Genomic DNA, 24832 nt, shown 5'->3' on the forward strand with positions numbered 1-24832 from the left:
TCAATAAAATATCTTCCCCCAAAAAAGACTATTTACAATAGTTGCTTGTGCACCATGCCAGACCTACAGAATCCATTTATCTCCTCCACCCTTTTCCCTTGTCTTTTCTTTTTCTTTCCCCAATTTCTGAGGGTAAAGCCCAACCATCTATATTAGGATAAAGATTGGGGGTACCAAGCAGGATATAGATAAATCACAGAAGACTGATGCCTAACCCTGAAGGAATTAGAATTTTAGAAGCATAAAAGCAGAGTCCATCACCATATGATAACATTTTTAACAACAGGATCTGTCTTAAAAACAGATGTTTAAAACAGAAAAAGAAAGAAACTTGCAAATTACCAAGCAGAGGAGTAAATTATGGATTGCTGGCACCTACCTGACTTACAAAGATGTTACCTATTCATTCAATTACCATCTCAGTTGAGTTATTTGTATCAATAACAACACAATCAAAGGAATTTTAACTTAAATTTAGGTTCCTAACTATAGCCTAAAATGCCTTCACACTGTGATATAAAACTGGACAGAAAGATACTGTGTGTGTACAGAGAAGACTGCTTGTCAGTTACTTTGTCATAGATTTTGCAAAGGTAGACAAATTGTATGATCAAGTTAATGTTTTACAAAAAATTATTTCTCAAGCTCTAAATAGCTGATAAAATGTTTACAATGTTTCTAATAGCTATTCAATTCCCACTAAAATATAATTAAGAAAACATATTAAACTATAATTTAGCCAAAAAGAAAATGTAGCTGAAAACCCCTAATTCTTGATATGCATAAAAATTATTCTGACAATCTAAAAAGCTTCAGGATGACCCTGGTCATTACTGAGATGATTTTTTTTTTTTTGGAAAAAGTATGTTATTGTGGATTTCCAAAAATGATTCAGAAGGGTCTTTACACTCTAGCAGTAATTTTTTAAAAGGTGATATATAACTGTTTGGATATATAAAAGCTACTGCTTGTTAGTAAAAAGTATTGTGTACATTTAACAATGATTCTTTTATTTCAAAAAGCTGTTATCATTTATTAGCTTATCTTAAAATTGATGCAATCTTTTAAAAAAAAATTTACCGATTGATTTTTAGAAAGAGAGAGAGAGAGAGAGAGAGAGATACTGATTTGTTGTTCAACTTATGCAGTCACTGGTTGATTCTTGTATGTGCCCTGACCAGGGACTGAACCCGCAACCTGTATATCAGGACAAGATGCTCTAACCAACTGAGCTACCTGGCCAGGGCTAAAACTGATGCAATCTTAAGAGAAAATAAGGTAAACATAAAAAAAGATGACATGTATTAATGCATCTCTATTGACAATAAAACCATTTAGAGCTGGAATTTAAACTCAATCACTTCAATCATGAATTACAAAGATAAGACCACCACATTTTTTTCCTATCATAAGGTTCAGGACCTGGAGTCATTAGTAAAACAAAACACTCCACCTAGAAATGTTAACATCCATTTGGATGTTAAAACCTAACAACTTCATTCACATGAAGTTTTTTTTTGCTTACAGTTAATTCATATTCTGTACCAATTCCTTAATGTTTTTAATTTTTACTGAATTTATTGGGCTAACACTGGTTAATAAAATTCTACAGGTTTCAGGTGTACAGTTCTGTAGCACATCATCTGTATATTGTACTGTGTGTTCACCACCCAAAGTCAAGTCTCCTTCCATCACCATTTATCGCCCCTTCTCCTCTTCTACCCCCCATCCTCACTTCCCACTGGCCATCACCATACCCTTGTTGGATGTATACCTACAAGTGGAATCTCTGGGTCATAAACCAGATCCATCTTTAATTTTTTGAGGTAACTTCTTAATGTTGTTTTTTAAAGTTAGTCTTTTTAGGCAGGGCTGGGGGAATGGCAAGGGAGTCTTTTTTCTTTTTAATTTTCATTTTGAAATAATTTCAGACTTCTAAAAAGTTGTAAAATTAGTACACAGAGTTCCTTTGCCCAGCTTCCCCAAATGCTGTTACTGCTGCTGCTAATATTGCTGCTGCTACTACTAACATCCAACATTTATTCAGCTTAGTTAGGTACCAGGCACTGCAATACACAGATTATCTCATTTGATTGACATGATGCTCTAAAATGAGGATTAACATCTTTATTTCCTGAGAAAACTAAAGGACCAAAAAGGTTAAGTAAAAGTTGCAGGTCACAGATGGTAAACGGAAGAGCAGCGATTTCAACCAAAGGCTACCTGATACAAAGTCTGTGTTCTCACCCACTAAGCTGTCTTGCCCAGTTTGAGTACCGAACCATTTATTGTCTTAACCTAGTATCTTATTCCAAGTATAGGTCTTGCATACAAAAAGGAATTTTAAATAATAAAGATTTCACTTAAGAGGCATGAAAAATATATCCCATTTAACATTCTTCTTATCCTTTCTCCAAGCAAGACAGTCCCTACTGGTAAGAAGCAGTTCCCTTCTGAAGCTAATGAAAAGCTTGTGACGACCTGTGTTAGGCAAACCTTCCTCAATGTATCATTTCAAAGTTTTTTTTCCCTTTCTTTGGAGCTACTGCTGGATTTAATTCACACGTAAAGACAGGAGTTTATACTTATTAGACACATCTACCAATAGCAGGCTTAATAAAACACACAAGATAAACATGCCAAGGTACATTTAATAAAACTGTCTAGTTTTAAAACATACATAAATTTATTTTCTTATATCAAAAACAGAATAGATCTGTAAAGAAAATCAATGCAATGGTCTGCTTACCTTGCGAGCAAAATCCCCTTTCCCTTTACTGTAGGCTTTGTTCTCAAGGAAATCATATACATAGTGAGCCAAAGCTGGGGAGGCTTTCATCATTTCAGGAGTTAACAGTAACTAACAGGAAAAAAAGGGTAAAAAATTTTAATTTTACACTAGAAAAACTATACAGTTAAAGTCATTAATAATTATATGACCATTAACAGTATGATGTATATTCTCCCCACCTGCTATTTTGCTTTCAGTATATCTAATGTGAAAGTTGTCCAAATATATTTACTATTCCATTTTCAGGTTTTATAACTAATCTTAAGATCCACATTAGTAAACTGTTATGTTATTCACATACTAATTTCAAATTTAACATTAATAGAAAGTACAAAATAATAATCCATAAAAAAACTTTTACGTGTTATTAAAACAAAATATTACTTTCACCAACTGTTCATGATACAACCTAACATTCTAGCTTAGTTCCTTCAATGAAGCATGTTTTGACATATTTAGTTCATTGGCTATATTAAAATGAAAATCTATGGGCAATAATACACATGAACTTACCTGCAAATATGCATTAAGATCCTTTTTTCTCTTTTCTAAAAAATCTCTGTCCATATTATTAAAAGTCTTTTTACCGGGAAGCTTCAATATACTCGACAGATTTTCAAACTAGAAAACAAAATACATTCAATAATCTTAATTTTTTACTAACAGATAAAAATATTTTCCCAGTGACAATCTTGCTACATATCAAAAGCATCTTGAACAGATCACTTTGCAATATATTTTATTAAGCAAAAATCAGAAAACAGAAAAATATTTTCCAAATATGTCCAAACCACAGTTCTATATTTATTATAAATTAATTTCAATAAAGAATGACACACATGGATAACTGATGAAGATGGGTGATATTCACATGGAGTGTCATATTAATACTTTCTCTAATTTTGAGATTGTTCAAAATTTTTATAATAAAACATTTTAAAAAATATTGTCCTTAACAATCCTTTGGTTTGTGAATAAAGTATTAGCAAATAAATTTTAATGATCAAAGTTATGAGTTCCTGGCTCATTAAAAAATCTTATAAAAATATTTTTATATTGATGACATCAAATAAATTAATCACTGTAATGGCTAATTATCAAAAGTAGAAAACAAAATGTAAAAATATAGCTTAAGCTGTATAACAACTCCATGTATATACAACTGTAGTACTACACTGATACTTTCCCACCAACCACATGAAAAATAAACCCTTAGATTACTAACAAAAAAACTAAGAGCCATCAGCATTTATAGACATTTGGGTACCCCTTCAAAGTGCCAGCTATGTAGTAATCTGCTGTGCCTTGCTGAAGCACAGTTTTAACCACACTAGCTGCTAACAAACAGTTTAAGAGTGAAGTAATTTTAGCCAGTGATTGTGCCTGGCCCACAGCCTAGCATCTGAAGCTTTAAGCAGTCTCATTGCTTTTCCCATGTGATACATATTCTGAAGTGAAACAACTTTCTAAAACCATCCTATGTTCAAAACTTCATCCACTTCTGGTGCAGAGATTAAAGAGAAGAGGAAATGAAAAGGTGTAGGATAATTTTCATTCCCAAACTGGAAAGTTCTGATAAATTATTAAATGGAATGGCAAATCAGATGGTTGCTTGGAGCTATAATGTGAACAAGTTCATAGTATGTTACACATGAAACGTAGAAGCAGTTCTTTTGCCCCAGCCAAGGCAAGAAAAACAAACAAGCGGAGAGGCAATTTTCAGGGGAAATGGTATGCTGCAGTGATACTCACAAATTTGGTGATTCACAAAACTATCAGAATAGGTCCTCCTTGGATATCAAATGGCCAATCAATTAATTTTTTTAAATCATACCTCACAGAGTGAATTTAATTTTTCAAGGTGTCCTAAAGATATTTAATTTCCTGGAATATTATTAATCTTCGTTATCTTAAATTATGGACTCAATTTTACAGAACACACAGTTTATTCTCGCATTACCAATATGTTATGGGCTGAACTGTAGTTCCCCAATATGAAGGTCTACTCTCCAGTACTTCGTGATTGTGACTGTATGAAGATACAGCCTTCAGAGAGGTGATAAAATTAAAATGAGCTTTTAGGGTAGGTCCTAAACTAATCTGGCTGTTATACTTATAAAAGGATGAAATTTGGATACAAAAAAATAGAGGGGATGAGAGCCCGTCAAGAAAAGGCCATGTGAGGCCACAATGAGAAGGGCAGTCAACTGAAAGCTAAACTGAGGAAACAAAGTAACCAACAAGGAGATCTTGGCCTTCCAGTCTCCAGAACTATGAGAAAATAAATGTCTGTTGTTTAAGCCACCCAGTATGTAGTATTTTGTTATGGCAGCCCTAGCAAACTATACACCAAAGGAATATAACAGTATCTAGCACAACAATTTATTTCAGAAACTTTAAAATATTAAACCTTATTAATAAAAAGAAAAAAATTCAATGCTACAATAACAATTATTTCCTTAAAGTCTAAATTATCAAAATCCTTTTTAAATTATCTGTCTGGAACAGAAGCATATATAATTAATAGTTTTCTCAAATATTGTTATTACAAAAGGAAAAAATGGGAAAATTTTATACTTCATGTTAATTTACTATAAGCTTGGTATTTAAAGTATTATTTATAAGTACAAGGTAGCCCATTCCAGAAAATTAATATAATTTCCTCTGCCAAAAATTCACAAAAATATTTTTATTTATTTATTTTTTAAAAAATATATCTTTATTGATTTCAGAGAGAGGAAAGGAGAGAGGGAGAGAGAGAGAGAGAAACATCAATGATGAGAGAGTCATTGATCGGCTGCAGCCCGCAACCCGGGCATGTGCCCTGACTGGGAATGGAACCCCAATCGCCTGGATCCTAGGTCAACGCTTAACCACTGAACCATGCCCAGCAGGGCCACAAAAATATTTTTAAAGGCATGTGAAAGAAATTAGAAATTTACCTAAAGAACCCTAAAGGAATTTACCTAAAGGAATTAAAATAAAGAATAAAAAGTAAGAGTATTTCAATGTTCACAAGAACTCAAATACTATATGTAAATCACAGACGTTCCAAAAACCAAAGATTTTATCTTTCCACATTGAGTATGTCAGGTTTAGATTCCTGACACACTACTGGAAAATTTAAAAAGCATGCTTGGGAAATTTTGTATCAGAAGAATTCAAAATGTGATTATATCCAGGCGCAAAAATATTTTTACTCAGTTATGTTAATGCATACTTAATATCTTTTAAATCCCTACTATTTTACCTATACTTATATACAGTTCACCCAATAAAAGACATGCACAGCATCTACTGGAATGTAAACTCCTGGAGGCAAGGACTTGTCTTGTTCACTATTATATTCTCAGCACTGAGAGCTGTGCCAGACCCATAGGAAAGGCTGGATAAATATGTTAAATAGATGAATGGGTAGTTCAGCCCATTTCTAAAATAATATGTTTCAGAAATTTAACATTTTCATTATTTCCTTTTAATTGTATCAATCTTTATCCATAAAGTAACAAATTAGACTTCTAAAAATATTTTAAGAAAATAAAAATGATAGTTCATATCTCTAGACTTGAAAAAAGTTATGTCACAAAGTAAAATAAAATGAAATCTATTTTAAAATTAATGTAATACTTTAAGAATTCAATGCAGTTAAAATTTGTGTCAACAGTTTGTATTGTTACCAAATGGTGAATTACAAGTCACCACATTTTTCTTCTGCTGTTACAGGGAATTTGAGTTTAAAAAAAATCGATAACGCAGAGCTAAAAGGCAAACACCCTGAGTCTTATTTAGAAATGCTTAGTATTTTGCTTAAACCTAAATTTACATTCTTGACAAGCTTAGTTTTTAATTTCTTAAGCTCTGTGAGCAATCTAAACACTTAAGTAATCACTATGTAAGGTAAACACTTAAGTAAATACTACTATGACTTTATAGCAAACACAGGGTCGAAACACATCCACTTTGCCTACACTGAGCCCTTTCAAAAATGAACTGTACATTATCAATTTCATTACATTTCTGGTTCTGCATTGAAAAGGGAAATTTCTGTACAAACTGTTCTATTTCTATTAAGTTTTTTAAAACTATATTCTTCGCTTACATTTGTAATATTTACAATCCTAGCCTAGAACATTTAAATTAGGCAATGATTATTCCTTTTAATAGCAGGAGGAAAATTAGAGCTATTCACACAAAGAAAATTTCATACTACAGAAAATTCCCATTAATTTGCAAGTAAATAAAATTACTTTGAGCAATTCAAATTTGTCCTCTTTGGTTAAAGTGAGAATGAGAAGAAATATCAGAGCTATGAGTTTTAAAACAATATCAAACAGATAATATTTGAAAAGAGTAAAAAATTATTTCTTCAATGTGGGGCAGAAAATTCTTTTACATCTGCAAACAAATCAAGAGAATCATAAAGACAAGATATACTCAACATGAACAGAAGAACAGACATATCCAAAGTTATTAATTTCCTTCTGAATATAATTCAAAATAGTCCTTTTAATATGGGCCTCTGGAGTCAACACTAACCTGTTTTTAATAATTTTTAAGCTATTAGTAGGTTATTTCACACTCATCCAAAAAGTATTTTAATGAGATCATCAGTGCCAACCATTTTTCTCCCACTACCATAAATGAAAAAGGTATTTTCTGATGACTAAACTAGTACAATGTCATTTCAAAGCTTTAGTCCACCCAGTCAAATATCACCATTAATTATTATAATTTGTATTGGTTTAATACCAGTTGTATATTTATAAACCTTTAATGAAATCAAACTCTCAAGAGTTAAAATTAATTTCATAGATCACCTATACTCCAATTCATATGATGGTAGTTTATTTTCTTCTAGGCTAAGGACAAGAAAAAATATTTAATAAAAAATAGAACAGAAACATTTATATTTGTTATCTTTAAGAGTTCTTATACTTCTATAAAGGATAACAAGAAGGTGGTATTTAGTAAAAATTAAAAACATTGTTTGATTAATGTTAAATTTAATTTAGGTTGTAGTTCTTAAAATAATTTAATGGATCAAAGATTTAACCATTACGCTATTAAATAAGGATGTAATTTAAAACCACTATAGATCTAAATTATACTGCTGAAAGCAAACCCACACAATGTCCTACAGTGACCCCCATCCTGACCTTAAACCAAGCCCAAACACATCTGCAAAGCATGCACGCGTGCACACACACAACTCTTAAAATGAGAAATATACACTCATTTTCATTTCCCAAGGTATACCACTGTTATTTTGTCTAGTCCACAATGGTTATGATTAAAGTCTGATTTATTGGTTAAATGCTCAAAATCATTCTAACATTTATGCTGATTATATGCAAATTCTTACCTTATTTTCTTTTACTTGCTTTGGTCAATACCTTAGCATCCTCAGAACTATTTAGAATCAAACATTGAATCAGGAAACAATTTACAGTACACAAACTTTAAGACCTCATTACCTGTTCAGTGATTCTCATGTGGAAGTCATGGAAGTCACTGTAACGACGATAGGTTTTCCACATCTCCTCACTGTTTAGATTGCGCCGATGTACAGTGATGGCATACAATGCGTATGTCTTGCCATGATCATTACAAACGCCTGCCACAGCATATGGGTCATAGTCAGCATATACTAGTCATTTAAAACAAAATGAAGAGGAACAAAAGACACAAAAAGGAGGAAGATGAAGAACAAAAACAAAAAGGACAACATGAAATGAAGAATTTGAAATGACAGACTGAGACAAAAGGATGTCACCAAGGGATAAAATAGATTCCCATCCTCTGTACTCGCACCCATAAGGTATTATACATGATGGCTACACTGCAAAATACACTACAAGCTTATGACACGACCAACCACACAACCAACCACACAGTGATGTCTACTTTGAACGATCTCCCCAAAGAGCTTTTACCTATATTATTAGTTATGATACCACAATACCACCGCCCAGGACAGCATTAACAGGACAGTATTAGGGCCTTAAATGTAATAGAGGAAAATAACAGAAATAAAACAATAACCTTTTGTACTAGCCTTCACTATTTAGTTATATTTCAATTAAAATCTCAACTGAACAGAAAGCAAAAGCCATAGGCTAAAATTTATCCGCTATTTTGGCAACTCTTATTTTTAATATTCAACAATCTACAAGCGTAGTTTATTTTGGAGATTTTTTCAAAAGGCATCTTCCTACTAATTTTCCACAAACCATCCAAGTACAGTAGTCTTTAGAATCAAAACTTGCTCATATTTTGTACTAACTAATCTTAAGAGGTGCCCCTTGAACCCTTTTCTTTGTCTTCCTAGTTTCTACTTTCTTATCTCTCTGCATTGTCTTCTATTCTAGATCAGTTCTTCAGGTCTATAAAAGCTTACTGAGTCTCCACTGTACTTATTCCACCCACTGACCTTAATTCCAATCACTATATTTTTTTATTTCAATAATTTTACTTGGTTCTTTTTTCAGTGTTGTACCCTTACCTCTATGAATATTTTAAACATACTCTCAGGCTAGGAGATGCTGTGGTATACAATCACTTGAGGGTAGATGAATCTAGACATACCTATGTTGGGATACAAGATAGGCTTTCAATTTCTTGGAGGTAATAGGTACTATTTCTAACCATGATCTTCACATTCTTTGTTCTTTTCCTGGACAGTAGGCTAAAATTTCTAGAATCTCTTTTCACATCAAGTTACTCTCGTGACTCTGGGCTTTATGCAAAGGTCTGGGTTCCAGCTTCCCATGGCTTTAGGCCCATTCTGCCTCTTCTATACTTTAGGACATAAAAATGCTGTCAAAATCAAGATAGCAATCTTTATGCTCCTATAAGCTCCTTGGCTTCAACAACTCTTCACTTCTCTAAATTTGTTTTTCCTCATGGTTTATGGCACCTGTAGATTTCCCCCTTTAGTTACTTGTATTTTATTGTTTTTAGCCTTTCTGTGTGTGGGAGGTGACATTTCCCATAATAGTTTAAACTACCATATTGACCAAAATTGCTCTGCTAAAATAGATTACACTGATTCATATTGTGAATAAAAAGTGGCCAAGTTTGGAGCTGACTATTTTTTATTTTCCATATAATTATGCAAAGAATTATCTGCGTAGCTTCTTAGTAAACTATTTAAATCACATAAAAGCTGAATATCTATACAGGCTTTCATCAAGTTTTTTCTGAGATTTACCACTTTTTACTCAAAATTGCCCTTCATTCCCTTTCCATCTAATATCAAGTGTTCCTGATTTGAGAAAATATAAAACTAAGGAGAAAAACTGGTTATGTTGCTCTAAGGGGCCTCAGCTATAGGTAACACTAGTTTTCACTCATCGCCTCTTCTGATCATCCTCCCAGAGACCTATGCATAAGAAACTGCAACACACTCTGTCATCATGTTGGAGAACCACCATCACTCAAGAGAGTAAGCATGGAACAAGGGAATGGCTTTAGCTGTTGTGGTTAAGATAGGTTTGGGAAAGGAAAACAGAAAGCAGAAGTCAATTAGGCAGCAAACCATAACCAATTAGGAGTTAATAAGAGCAAGGAGAATAGCACGGAACAGAAAAGGAAAGGAATGTAAGAAAGCATTCTAAAAAAGAATAATCAGGTTTGTCACATATTAATAGGCAGGTAGATCTTGGCCAGGATGCGTGCACAGTAGGAAGAATAATGAGGTTATTATAAAAGAAGCACAGGAGACAGAAGGTAATTTGATTTTAAAAGAAGATAAATGAGGTTACATACACTGATTCTGGGATGATGGTGAGATATTACAGAGGAAGTAGTAGGTTTTGTTTCCATTAGGACAACATTACTCATATCACATGATGTGCAAACTATGTTACTAATCTATAGCAAGATAAGAAAGTAGGACCAGAATATAAATCAATCTCTTCATTAAGCACATTGCTTAATTTAGCTAATATTTTTTAAAGCAAGATTTCTCAACAAAGGAAGCTGGTAAGCACTTGTCTATGGATAGCTCTTTGAGTAGCACTGCATGAGTTTCAGTTCTTCCTGTAATAAAGATGTTAAGGGCGTGTAGATCTAGCCTCAAAGAGACTCAGGAGGCCCATTGATAGCATAAATATGTATAGAACAAGCACTAACATAAAATCCCCATTATGTAATTACTAATATAATGAGTTGATTAGTCCCATAACAACCCTATGAGGTAAGAATTACAAATTACAAATTATTAGTATTATTAGTATTAGTATTAGTATTCACAGATGAGGAAATTGAAGTACAGAGGTTAAAGAACTCCCGCAATTTCACCCAGGTATTAGGTGACAGAGCTGGGGTTTCAACCCAAGCAATTTGGACAAAAAGTGCTCTTCACCACATATATGCAGCTTCTTTAGTATTTATATATGTTTGTCTGACAGGAATAACAATTTATTAAAAATGCTTAGCACTGTGCTTCCATACAAGAAGCTAATTAAAACTTGCTGAATAAATGGACAATGCAGTTGGAAAATTAGAACTCTCAGAGAAGAGAAAGATCCACATAAGAAATAGGACATGAGCACCTTCCTCTAGACATAAAAGCTTAAGGTCTTCAAGAAAGAAACAAAAGCACAAATACTAAACATCTGCACTTTAACAAAAGCTTTCACATTGGGAAAACAAGCCAACAAAGAAAATAGAGGTTTATAAAAGAATTTAAAATCTTAATGAAGGAAAAAGTTGGATAACTCTAGCAAAAGCTAGAAAGAAAAGCAACAAGACTTCTGGCTTTATTGACAGGGTTTCATCTAATGACCTTTCAAAGCAGAGTAACGTGTACACCAACTCCTTGTAAAAGATAAAGGTTTAGACAGCAATTATAGGTAAGTTACTCCAGAAATTTGGCAGAGAACAGAATGCAAAATGAGATTCCAGCTCTAGTGAGAAAAGAAAACAGAGATTAAAAAAAATAATGCAAATTATCTTTTAAACTGCACTTACACTGTAAATTTCATTTCAGTATCTAAAATGTAAGCATTAAATTGAACTGAGATCTATATCTCACTGTGTTTATACTTCAGTATGTAATCTGACACAACGCTTCTAAATTCTAGGACCAGGGAGAGACCACAAAAGAAAATGTCATTATCTACTACTTACTAACTTTATCTAATAACCTAATGGCAATGATGAATATTGATTTTTTTCTCAGTTCACTAACCATATTGCTGATTGAAAAATCTTAGAGGTTTCTCACCTAATCCAAGCATGTATTGAACTTTTGTAAACTCCTATACCCAAAAGCTTCATTTACCCAATTATCTAATTGGGCTCTGCATGCATGAAAACAAAATCTGAACTAAAATGTGTCCCCAAATGATTTAATAAGAGTTATATAGACAATTATCAGCTAGACAAACAAAAAGAGAGAAAGATTGGCTCCAGAGTTTATTAGCAATGCCAAATGCTTCAAACTTGAGCTTTTTAAAATGCTAACAGTGATAACCTTAGAGAAAGGATATACCCATATACACAAGTAAAAAAATCAAAGAATTTAATGAAGAACATGCTGCAGGGGAAAAAAGTAACTTAAAAATGAATACAGAACAGAATAATGGTTTGTAAAAATAAATGTGGAAAATAATATAAGAGTAATAATAATCAAAAATTTTAAGTAATAAATATACCACAAAGTCTCTTACCTGTGTCTGAAATGTAAGCATGAAGTTGTACTAAGTCATCAGAAGATACATTTGAAAGGTCATCTAAAGACTGGGGGGGGGGGGAATCAAAAATCAATAAACAAGATCTTTTTTATTATATAGAAAAAAGGTGTTAAAGAATTCCACAGCACATTCGCATTACTCATCTTTGCCGTATACAAGGTTTATGTTATTTGTATCCTCCCCCCTCCACAACAGTCCTTGCTAGTTACAGCACCACAAGAAAGAAAAGCCAAGATTAAGAAACTATAAAACAAAGTAATTTACAAATGCACTTAATAAATCAGATTATTTCTTCCTTCACTGTTTGTCCATATGCTAAAATTTGCCACTTCTCAGTTACATTCAATACATGGCAAGAAAAAAATGTGGATAAAAATAAGTGGACATATTCTTAAGTTAATGTTTCAATTTTTTAAATGCTGAAATATACTAAAGCCAACTCTGTATTTAATAGCGCTTTTGTTAATTTAAAAGTAATTTTAGTTAATTTAGATTCCTTACCTATAAAATGAGAATAGCACCTACATCATAGGGTTATGTGAGAATTAAAGCAGAAGACATGTAAAACATTTAAAAGACTAACACAAAAAAATGTTAACTATTATGACTACTTATTTTTTTTTTTTTTAATATATCTTTATTGATTTCAGAGAGAGGAAAGGAGATGGAGAGAGAGAGATAGAAACATCAATGATGAGAGTCACTGATCGGCTGCCTAGCCCGCAACCCGGGCATGTGCCCTGACCGGGAATCGAACCCCGATCACCTGGATCCTAGGTCGACGCTCAACCGCTGAGCCACACCCGGCCAGGCATGACTACTTATTAAATGAAGTGAATCCATAGCCTAAGATGGATTTGAAATAATTTTCAAAATTAATTTCACAAACAAAAATTATTATAAATTCATTGAAAATGAATCTTTTATAACTTTGGCCTTTGGGTCAAAATTTTAAAAATTTGCTACATATATATACACCCACACATTCAGAGAAAGGAAAATAGTCATATAATGAAGACAGACTGTACAGAAAAGAGTTAATATAGCAGGCTTGAAACTGCTTGAGACTTCTTGAAATGTTGGCCCTTGGATGGCATCTGGGAATTTAGATTTAGGGAAGGTTCCCACCGTTCATTACTGCTAAGAATGGCTCACACTACCTAAGCTGTTTACAATGTGGTTTACCCTGAACATCTGCTTTCCTTCTGGAAGTATGGAATTTTGGCTTATGACAGGCAGAAGGTGCATATGTGACATGCCTCCAATAAAAACCCTGGGCATTTAGTTTGGTGAGCTTTCCTAGTGGCATTTCACCTGTGTTGTCGCATTCACTGCTGGGAGAATTAAGTTTTTCCCATGGGACGTCTATGGGAGAGGAATCTTAGAAACTTCTGCCTGGTTTCCTCTGGGCTTTAGCCCACACACCTTTTCCCTTTGCTGATTCTGCTTTATGTCCTTTCGCTATGATAAATCCTAGCCATGAGTCGGACAATGCCGTGGTCTGTGACTCCTCTTAGTAAATCCTTGGACTTAGGAGTGGTGCTGGGTACCCTGACACACAAACATTATATGATTCAGACATATTTTACACTTTAAAAACCATATGATCTGAATGAACTTTGAAGCTCTAATGTGATATTACCAATTACTACTAAAAATCATCTAAATGACTTGAATGCAGCCATACTTACAACATAAAGCCATTTAAATTTGTCTATGTATTAAAAAAGAATCCAAAAACCTCCAGCTGCTTAAAAGCCTGAAGTTAACTGACTTATATGAATAACAAAATACTGCAAGTCAATGACCTCAAGTGTAACTTCTTCAATCCAGAGACTGTTCTGACTTATACCACTATTTGACAAAAGAGATGTATAGCTCTAATTTGAAAAAGCATTTATTCCAGATACGGAATAAAGAAAAAATTATTTTTTTTACTAGTGTTCAAACACTTGTATAAGCACTACAAATGTAAATACCAAAATATTTCAAACCAACCAAAGATTTTGTCACATTGGAAATTTTTTCTGTATAATGAAAATTATTGCTAACATTTTCTTCATACTCTAGGAGCTATTCCTTTTTGTTATAAAGCTATTGAATATAACAAGTAAATGGTATTGATACCAAACAATTTAGGAAAACATTTTAAATGTTACAAAATATCTGACATAACACTATGGCTGATCTTATGTAGTATTTTGTTAAAGGTTATACTTTGTACAGTAATAGAACATTTACTCAGTAAGGTTTTTTAGAAATAAGTGTATAGTACAGAAGACAACGTAAGATAGTGGACCTCTATACCACTTAGCTATTACAAAAAGTGAAAGAAAGTAATGTAGGTAGAAGGAAAAACACAGCAAACAATCTCCCTGCAAACTCTGGACTGAAACTTTTATAGGACACTAATATTTCTTCCTATCAGCATTTTATGAAATAAGTTATTAAATGGAAAGGATAGACATGCTATAAAAGAAGTGCAATGTTCAGTATTTCACACTTCACCTTGTATACATGAAACATCAATGACAGCTTATATGCTAAAAACATGTCATTCTTAAACCTGTAACCACAGATTAGTTGCTAAATTCACTATAAACCTCTCTACAATTAAAAAACCTGAATTTGTTATACTGTACACTTTAAGAAATATCTAGAAGTTTTCAGATACTCCAAATAGTTTTATAGTTCTTTTCTAAATATGAGAGAAGAAAAAACTAATTCCAATGTAAACATTTATATGTCACAAATTTAATGCCTATCATTGTACTAATCAGAGTCATTTAAAAATACTAAATGAAAATAAGTTTCATTTTTAAATTCTAATTCACAGACGCCTTATATGTGAATTTAACATTTCTTTAAAAGCACAACTTCCTCTAACACTAAAGGATGGTTTGGGGCTTCTAATATATTATTCACTTTCATATGTTAAGGCTCAACCTTTCATATTATTTTCAAGCCACTTTATTAAAGTACCCATAATAGTACTTACCAAATTTATGCTTCCTGTAGGAGACCCATTAAAAGATTCTGTGGGAAGGGAAATTCAACTTAGTATACAGTAAAACACTTTTGAAACATTTGTTTTATCTAAGGTCCAAACACCAAGAATGAAAGCCAAGTCAAGACATAACAGAACAGTAAAGAAAACTGTCACTCACTACTCCCGAACACCTGTTCCCTTAAGCCCCATGGGTTTCTCAGCTAGGAATTTCAGGTGAAAATATATATACAGGGTGAGGCAAAAGTAGGGTTACAGTTGTTTGTATGGAAGATAATATAATAATTAATAAATCATAAGAATAAACTCTGTATTTCATATACACAACTGTAAACCTACTTTTGCCCCACCATGTATGTATCTAAGTTGCCTCCACACACACACACACACGAAGGCATTAATGTATACAGAGAACAACTATTAAATATTTTATCCTCATAGTGCCATATTAAGTTGTCTAATGCAACATAAATATGAGAAAAACACTGCAGACTGAGTGTTGGGATATGTGATAAGTTATTTTGTTATTTCTGTCTCACTGGATTAAGAAATATTACAAATAAAGTTACCCTTTAGTGTGAAGAACAGACTTATTTTTAATATATCTTTAAGTCTACTTATTCTTGGTAGATGTGGTTCATAAACATTAGAAGTCTAGATTCTTAAATCACTACATAACTAATAGAACAAAATATATGTAAAACTCCACAGGCAATGCCATTTAATTAAAAGCAACTTAAATTATTTTAATTTATCTTTATTTTTGGAAGTATTACATTGCTGAATTCATTTATTAAATCTAGTAGTTTTCTGGTGGAGTCTTTAGGATTTTCTATGTACAATACCATGTCATCCGCAAATAATGACACTTTTACTTCCTCCTTTCCAATTTGGGTGCCTTTTATATTTTTCTTGTCTGATTACTATGGCAAGGACTTCCAGTACTATGCTGAATAAGAGTGGTGGAAGTGCACCACTCTTGTTGCACCACCAGTCTTGTTCTTGTTCTTAGGGGAAATGCTTTTAGTTTTTGCCCACTGGGTATGATGTTAGCTGTAGGTTTGGTTTGTCATATATGGCCTTTATTATGTTGATGTATGATCCCTCTATTCCCACTTTGCTGAGAGTTTTTATCAAAAATGGGTGTTGGATTTTGTCGAATGCTTTTTCTACATCTATTGATATGATCATGTGGTTTTTGTCTTTTAATTTGTTTATGTGATGTATCACGTTTATTGATTTGTGAATATTGTACCAGCCTTGTATCCATGGAATAAATCCCACTTGGTTATGATGTATGATCTTTTTAATATAATGCTGCATTCTGACTGTTGTAGCTTCTTCCAGCTTATACTGTACAGAATTTGGAAAATCATACAATTAAAGAGAAAAAAAACTATTTTTTTAATACAGCTTTATAGTTTGTGGTATACGCTCAGAATCATTACTTGTTATTCTCATTTAATCTTCTCAATAATCCTATTGTTAGTCATATTATTATTTACCATAAAAATATTTGCATGACAAAACTCAAAAAACATTTAAAAAAATTTTTTTAAATATATCTTTATTGATTTCAGAAAGAGGAAGGGGGAGAGAGAGAGAGAAACATCAATGATGAGAGAGTCACTGATTGGCGGCCTCCTGCACGCCCCCAACTGGGGATTGATCCCGCAACCCAGGCATGTGCTGTGACCGGGAATAGAACCATGATCTCCTGGACCCTAGGTTGAGGCTCAACCACTGAGCCATGCCTGGACAGGCAAAAACATTTTTTTTAAAGAATTCAAGGCTTCTATAGTTACATGTCCTAATCTGTTATTAAATTGTTGACATTTTAATTTAGTATAGTAACTAAATTTCGTCATTCGTTTATACATTTTTAAATATATTATAATTTATATTTGAACTTCAAGAACATTTTTTTTTAATATATCTTTATTGAGTTCAGAGAGAGGAATGGAGAGGGAGAGAGAGAGGTGAAACATCAATGATGAGAGAGTCACTGATCGAGCCCACAACCCGGGCATGTGCCCTGACCGGGAATCAAACCATGATCTCCTGGATCCTAGGTCGATGCTCAACCACTGAGCCATGCCCGGCCAGGAAAGAACATTTTTTATCTCATCTGAAAGGTCATTTATTTGGTAAGCAGAATAAATAGGAATACATATATATATGCAATGTGTGCCGCCTACCTCCATCACCATCATCTGATCCTCTGAAACTAGGGTCCTTCAGCATATCCAGCTCAGCTAACATGCGCACGTAAAGTGCGTTCTGTCTGAAGGAAGGATAAAACCTTTCATCTCGTAGCATCAATTCATACACCTATTGAGTAAATGAAGATATTCAATCATTAATACAGAAAACGTACTGATTTTCACTAGTAAGATTTTACCAAAAGCTAGACTTAGGTCTTGTTATAATGAATCACGGGCTCCATATCTACAAGATGTCACAACTAATGATTTCTCTGGTCCATGGGTACCTAAACTGCATTGAAAAGGGTCCTACTACAACATGTCACATGAGAGCAGGTTGTACATAATGTTCTAGGAAGCAGTGTTCTCTAAGACACAAGTCCACCTAAAGGCTCAAGCACATTAAAATAAATTTGAGTGATGTTATTTAATACATCATCAACTCATGAAATTCAAAAACTATGTATCTGGCTCTTCAGTCAGATTCAAATAAAACAGCCTAAAATAAGCATTTTCCTCATTTGTTAAATAATTAAATAAACAAACAAACATAACTGGCCTGCCTTTTTTTGTAATTGAGAAGCATTATTTCCATAACTCATCTGTTTAGTTACCTCTCTTTTATAACTTTCAACAACCTTTTTAAAAACAAATTACATGCATGTGGAAATACACATTTTTTTCAAGAAAGATCTATTAATAAATGTTGTATATAGTACCTTTCTTTGAATGTCATCGAAGATTTCCGGAGTTGGATCTTCATGATTCAAAGTATCTGCTAATTTTGCTACCAAATAATCATCAACAGTAACTCTTGGAGATGCCTAACAAACAGAAAAATAATAGTAATTATCTTTGGCATTTCTAAATACAAGTTAAGCCTTGATAATAGGAGAATTAAATAATGGAATCATATTATTGAAAGTAATTGGCAGAAAACGCTTGGTTGCTAAACGATAACTTGATGTTTAAGAAGGCTAAAACAAGAACTAGAATCTCCTCATCATCAGGTAATACAGTAGCCTGGTAGACAAGTATTTACTAAATCTGAAAAATGGAGATATTATTACATAAGATTATTATAAGGATTCAAAGAGATTTATGTAAACCATACAAACACAATGTCCAGCACATAGGAAATACTGTCATTAGGAGCTACTTTTTAGCATTCAGTAGTCCTGGATGTGTATTTACTGTAACTGCCAAAATAATACGCCATTGTTACTTACCGCTTACCACTAGAAACAATCCTTTTGAATGGCCTTTAGAAGAAACTATCTTAATCTTAAATTTGGTTTTATTCCACTGCGGCAAAGTCCCATTGTGATATGAGAGAAAATTTATCTGAAAAGTTAACCTGTTCCAACAACTTCCAAAATCTGATGTTCAATGTGAAAAATTACTGAAAGAAAAAAATTATGAAAATCTAGGAATATGGTTATCTTTAGGATGTCAACTTTGAATTTTTAGTTCTGAAGGCTCTGGAGAGTAAACAAGTGATAAGGATAGTAACTCCTAGAGAACTAGCAAAACAATGCATTGTTTAAATAATTTCTCCATGCTATCCAAGAAAGTACCTAAGGAACAAAATGAATAAATCAAGAAAAAGGAGAAGAGGAGAAAAAGTAAGTATACAGCAGGGTATAAATGTACAGAAAAATGACTATGGAAGTTCTAATGCTCCCTTGTTAATTCAACATTTTTTGGGGGGAAAGGGTGCTTATCTGTTGTTTGTGTACAGGAGGGTGGGGTGTGGTGTATGTGTATATGTTTTCCCCTGAAACAGGAAGAGGAGAGCTAAACAATGTGGAGTATGTGGCAAAAATTAGAGAGGAACATGATGTTAGTTGGCTTTGTACTTTCATTTGCCCTCTGAGCTCACTAAACTCAAGTTTCTAGGAAATAATGAGAGGCAAATTTGAAAATAACATTTTATATTTATTCAATTTTCCTGTAAAATCAGATACATAGAATTGGATTAAGGCTCTCTGATACAAGGTGACCAACACTATCAGAGAGCTATCATGGGTTACAACCTACCAGACTGCCCCACTCAAAAATATAGGAGAAATAGTTATACACGTTTGTTATTACTTTAACATAATAATACAAAAATGAGTGTTTTCCAAATTATCTATTAATCTGTATGCTTCACTTTTCTATTACACAAATATAGTTAAAAAAATAATAGGACTAGTTAACAATGGTAATTAGTAATTAATAGGACTAGTTAAACAAATAATATGAGAAATATATAAGAATGTATTTATAGTGTTTCTGTCCTCTGATACAGCAATTCATTTTAACTTTTTAATTATTAGATATTTAAATATTATAGGCTATACTATTCTGTATTCTTAAAATTCTTAAATGTAAGACTTAAAATGAGATTATACATATAATAGGACTAATTAAACAAATATCTATATTTAATAAAAAATTAACAATTACTTCTCTTTTTATTCCATGATCCCATAGGATATTTTTACTTTGTGTGTTTCCCTTTCAGTAAAACTCTGATCTGCCTGCAGCCTTTAGAACACCCTTTTCTTTTACACAGTGGTAAAACTGAGTATAATCAAATGTAAAAGTCACTTTCCCCTTCAGCTCTCCCGTTAAGGTTATTTCTCTTACCAGTCCAATGTGATGACATCAAGTTAAATATCCCTTCAATAAAATCATTTAGGCATAGAATAAGATTTTACTTACTAAAAACAGCAGGTTTTAAGAGCTGCAGGGATTTGTTTCCAGCTCTCCAAAAAATGTCCGTCGCCTTTGTAGCTAAAGGCTTGTTTGGTAGACCAGTTGTTTGTCAATTAGATCCTTTACATCTGGGAATTTATCATAAGCTACCTGTGTCTAAAATGGCCATTTTTTAATACTTCAAAGCTTAGTGATGTCATCATAAGTTAAACCTCTCCTCAAGGAAAATTGTTTTAAAATACACATATCCTTTAAACTTGTGAAGATTGAAGGCAGATTCTAAATAAATTAGTTTCAGTAAAGAAACAAAGAAAATCCTGTTTAAGCTGGCTGGCCCTTTCTGGTGATATTTTTTTGAGTTCTCAATAGTCTTGTATCCAAAAACCAAGTCATTTTTCAATGTATAAATTTTTGTTATAGCCTACATATCAACCACTCAGGTCAGTCCATCCCTTTCAAGATTCCCTTTAGCCTCTTCAAAGGTCATTCAATAGTTTTGGAGAAAAAATTCTGTTTAATCCTTTTTACCATACTCATTCCTGATGTATTTCTGAATTAAAGAAGGATATTATTCTTGTCTCATTCTTTGAAAATATAATTTTGCTGCAGGCCAACATTTTAGCATCTTTTCTATAACTGGCAACAACGCCCATCTCAAAGAGAAATGTATAAAGAAGAAGTTATTCCTGACATTTTTTATGTCAAAAATCTTATCATTTCTATGTTTTAAAACAAAAATTTTTTTTACAAAACCTCAGTAAGCAAATAAATATCTCCTTTTAGCAGTGTTATATAAAAGGAACACATGCTACTTAGCAGGTAAGATCTTTTTCTTTTTCTTTTTCTTTGCAAGAACTTTATGGACCAAATATAATTTGGTCAAATATATACTTACACTGTCTGCTAAACATGCAGATAGATGAGCAGAGTTTGTTTTATATTTTTACAGTTTATTAAAAATCTTAGAAATCAAGAAAATATCTAAAACTCCATTTTTTCAAATCAAAGTACTTAGGAGCTATGGCAAATACACTCATGTTTTTCCAATTTGATGTAACACAACATACTATAGAGAACATGATTGCTGGTAAGGTCTCACAGAAAAAGTTCTAAACTTTAAAGAGTGAAATCATGTTATCAAAATGTCCTCTCTTGCTTCCCCGCAGGATATTTCAGTTGAAACCTCTGAATCACAAGATATAACTCTACCCAGTTTACAAAATAATCAAGGGAAAGATAGGCCAATGCGTGTTCATTTGTGTGGTATGTCCAAGCTAATTCAACAGCCACTATTTTTTTGTTGTTATCCCCACCTGAGGATACTTCTTCCATTGCTTTTCACAGAGTTGAAGGGAAGGAGGGAGGAGGGAGGAGGAGGGAGGAGGAGAGAGAAAGGGAGAGAGAAAGAGAGACATACAGAAACATCGATGTGAGAGAGACACAGGAACTGGCTGCCTCCCATAAGCACCCCAACTAGGGAGCAAATCTGAAACCCAGGTACATGTCCTTGACCAGGAATTGAACCTGAGACCCTTCAGTGTGCGGGCTGACGCTCTAACCACTGAGCGCACTGGCCAGGGCCAACAGCCCTTCTTTTTAACTGATCACTGGGGTCTTAAAAGTATCTGTAATATTCAGCCTTCACTTTTGCTTTCATACCGTTCTCCACCATGTTTTTTGCACACTGTGCAGTGTGCTCTATTTGGTTATGTACTCTCTCTAATCCTGTTGTATGGTTCCTTCGATCTGTCATTAAAATAGTCCAGTCATTTAGTCTTCTTTTTCAGTGATGTCTAAGTCATGATGGTTTGGGTATTATAATCATTCTCATTTTCATTATCTGAACTTTTATAAAACATAACTGCAATATTCATAATGTTAAAAATTAAACACTCCTATCATAATACAAAGGCACAGGATAGGAAAAGTAAAAGATGAACTGTTAACACTCATGATAACAATGCACTTAAGTTGTACTCAGAGTGCTACACAATGGAAGATCCACTATAGTGAAGAGGAAACAATGGTTGCCACATTAGAGGTCAAGAGAAAAACAGCAGTGACTACAAAGGGTAGACTACCCATGCCATAGTCATTTGACACAAGAACATGTTGTTTCAGTTCTTATTTTTGGAATCATAGGATGGGTTTTGTACTTTTTCTCAATCTTCCACATCTATGGCTAAAATCTGGGACTTTTGGTGTCCCTGAGAACGGTTTCCTGAGACGAGGGATGTCTTCATTCAATAATAAAAAAAGATTATCTTCAAAAGAAGAAACATATTGATTTCTCAATGGAAACAATGAGACACAAAACAATAAAAAATCTTTAAAAAGCTGAAACCAACTTAAGTAACTTAATTTTCGGATTTTTCCATTATAATTGTAATGCATACTATTGGACTACAATAGAATTTATAACATACTTTAAGAATTAACATGCGCCCGGCTGACATGGCTCAGTGGTTGAGCATTCACCTATGATCCAGGAGATTGAGGTTCGATTCCCGGTCAGGGCACATGCCTGGGTTGCGAGCTCAATCCCCAGTAGGGGGTGTGCAGGAGGCAGCCGATCAATGACTCTCTCATCATCGATGTTTCTATCTATCTCCCTCTCTCCTCTCTCTGAAATCAATAAAGATATATTAAAAAAAAAAAAAAAAAAAATTAACATACAGAAGGCTTATACACTCCAAAGCAGTGTTTTCAAATAGCAGAAACTTGAATTTGAAACATGAACAACAATATTCAGAGCAGCAGTGCAATAGAAACCAAAATGCTCATAAACATTATCAATGGTAAATAAATTACTGTATACCTGTGTAATGAAATACTTCAGTGAAAATGACTATTCCTGCATGCATCAACATTATGGATTCCAATATAATGGTAGGGAGTGGGAGAAAATAAATACTTACAGTATCATTCCATTGATATAAAGTTTAAAAACAAAGCTAAGTCATATATGGTTTAGAACATACATGTATAGCAAAACTACATGAATAAAAAAGTGAATAACTACAGGAGCCTGGATTCATCAATAAGAAACAAGTGAACCTGACAGGTGATAACAGGTGGAGAATACACAGGGATCTTCAAAAGCACGTAAATGTTCTATTTCTTAAGCTGGATGGTATATAGGTGTTTGCTATACTTGCTATACTATTATTCTTTTTTTTTTAAATCCTCACCCAAGGACATTTTTTCAATTGTTTTTCAGAGAGTGGAAGGGAGAGAGAGAGAGAAACATCAATGTGAGAGACACACATAGATTGGTTGCCTCCAGCATGGGCCTGGGGCCAGGGATCGAGCTTGCAAACCGAAATACGTGCCCTTGGCCGGAATCAAAGCCAGGATCCTTCAGTCTGCAGGCTGAAGCTCTAACTACTGAGCCAAATTGGCTAGGGCTATACTATTGTTCTTAAAAATGCACTATTTAAGTATATTTCACAAGGCAAAAAAGTAAGCAAATTCACATATGATCAGTTTTCAAATAAAATTCATACTGAAAATTCAAATTTAATTTTTGTGCTAGTAACTATAGCTTAATAGGTATTACAGCATAGCCATTAAAAGTACTGAAGTAAAAAATTAATTAAGATATTTCTTTGGGTTAGGAAAAAAATACTGGAGCATGAGTCATCTTGAATCTTGGAAATTTCTACATCCATATTCACGGTATTGGTCTGTAGTTTTCTGAATGAAGTCTTCATCTGGCTTTGGTATCAGAATACTAGCCTCATAAAATGAGACAGAAAATGTATTTTTTTTTCCTATATGTTATGGAAGAGTTTGTGAAATATTAGTATTATTTCTTCTTGAAATATGATGCAATTCACCAGTGAAACTACGTAGGCCTTGGTTTTTCATGAGATGATTTTTAATTACTAATTAAAATTTTTTATTTATTATATGTTCTATTTTTTCTTGAGTCAGTTTGGCAACTTGTGTCTTTCTAGGCATTTGTCTATTTCATCTAAGGTGTCTGATTTGTCAGAGTTGTTTACATATTTGCTTACAGTCCTGTTCTTTTCATTTCTATAGGGTTGGTGACGCCCCCTTTCATTCATGATTTTCGTGATCTTTCTTTCTGTCTTGGCCAAACTAGCTAGAGGTTTATCATTTTTGTTGATCTTTTCAAAGAATAAATTTTTGGTTTTATTGACTTTTATCAGTTTTTCTCTTCTCTATTTCACAGATTTCCATTCCGGTCATTACTGTTTCCTTCGTTCTGTTGCCTTGGGTTTATTCTGATTTGCTTTTTTTAGATTTTTAAGGTGAAATCGTAAATTGTTGATTTGAGATTTTTCTTCTTTCTATTTAGGCATTTAAAGTTATACCTTGCCTTCTAAGCACTGCTTTAGTTGCACTCCATACACTGCAACATTGTTTTCATTTACATTCAGTTCAAAATAGTTCCCAACTTCCT

General features: G+C 33.2%; 1 protein-coding gene across 2 annotated transcripts in view; it reads right to left on the bottom strand.

Annotated features, from left to right (window-relative positions):
- The window catches only part of SNX13 (sorting nexin 13), a 91252-nt gene that overhangs the window by 12893 nt on the left and 53527 nt on the right, over positions 1-24832 (bottom strand). Inside the window, exons 14-20 of one of the 2 annotated variants that reach the window (XM_016217022.2) lie at positions 18420-18524; positions 17695-17827; positions 15488-15525; positions 12466-12535; positions 8266-8438; positions 3305-3412; positions 2750-2860 (exon numbers count right to left, since the gene is read on the bottom strand). In XM_016217022.2, coding sequence (XP_016072508.2) covers positions 2750-2860; positions 3305-3412; positions 8266-8438; positions 12466-12535; positions 15488-15525; positions 17695-17827; positions 18420-18524 — 738 coding nt within the window. The remainder of the gene's footprint in view (positions 1-2749; positions 2861-3304; positions 3413-8265; positions 8439-12465; positions 12536-15487; positions 15526-17694; positions 17828-18419; positions 18525-24832) is intronic. The other variant, XM_016217023.2, reaches the window with a different exon arrangement.

This window comes from Miniopterus natalensis, chromosome 10 (genome assembly GCF_054644295.1).
Source record: "Miniopterus natalensis isolate mMinNat1 chromosome 10, mMinNat1.hap1, whole genome shotgun sequence".
Classification (NCBI taxonomy): domain Eukaryota; kingdom Metazoa; phylum Chordata; class Mammalia; order Chiroptera; family Miniopteridae; genus Miniopterus; species Miniopterus natalensis.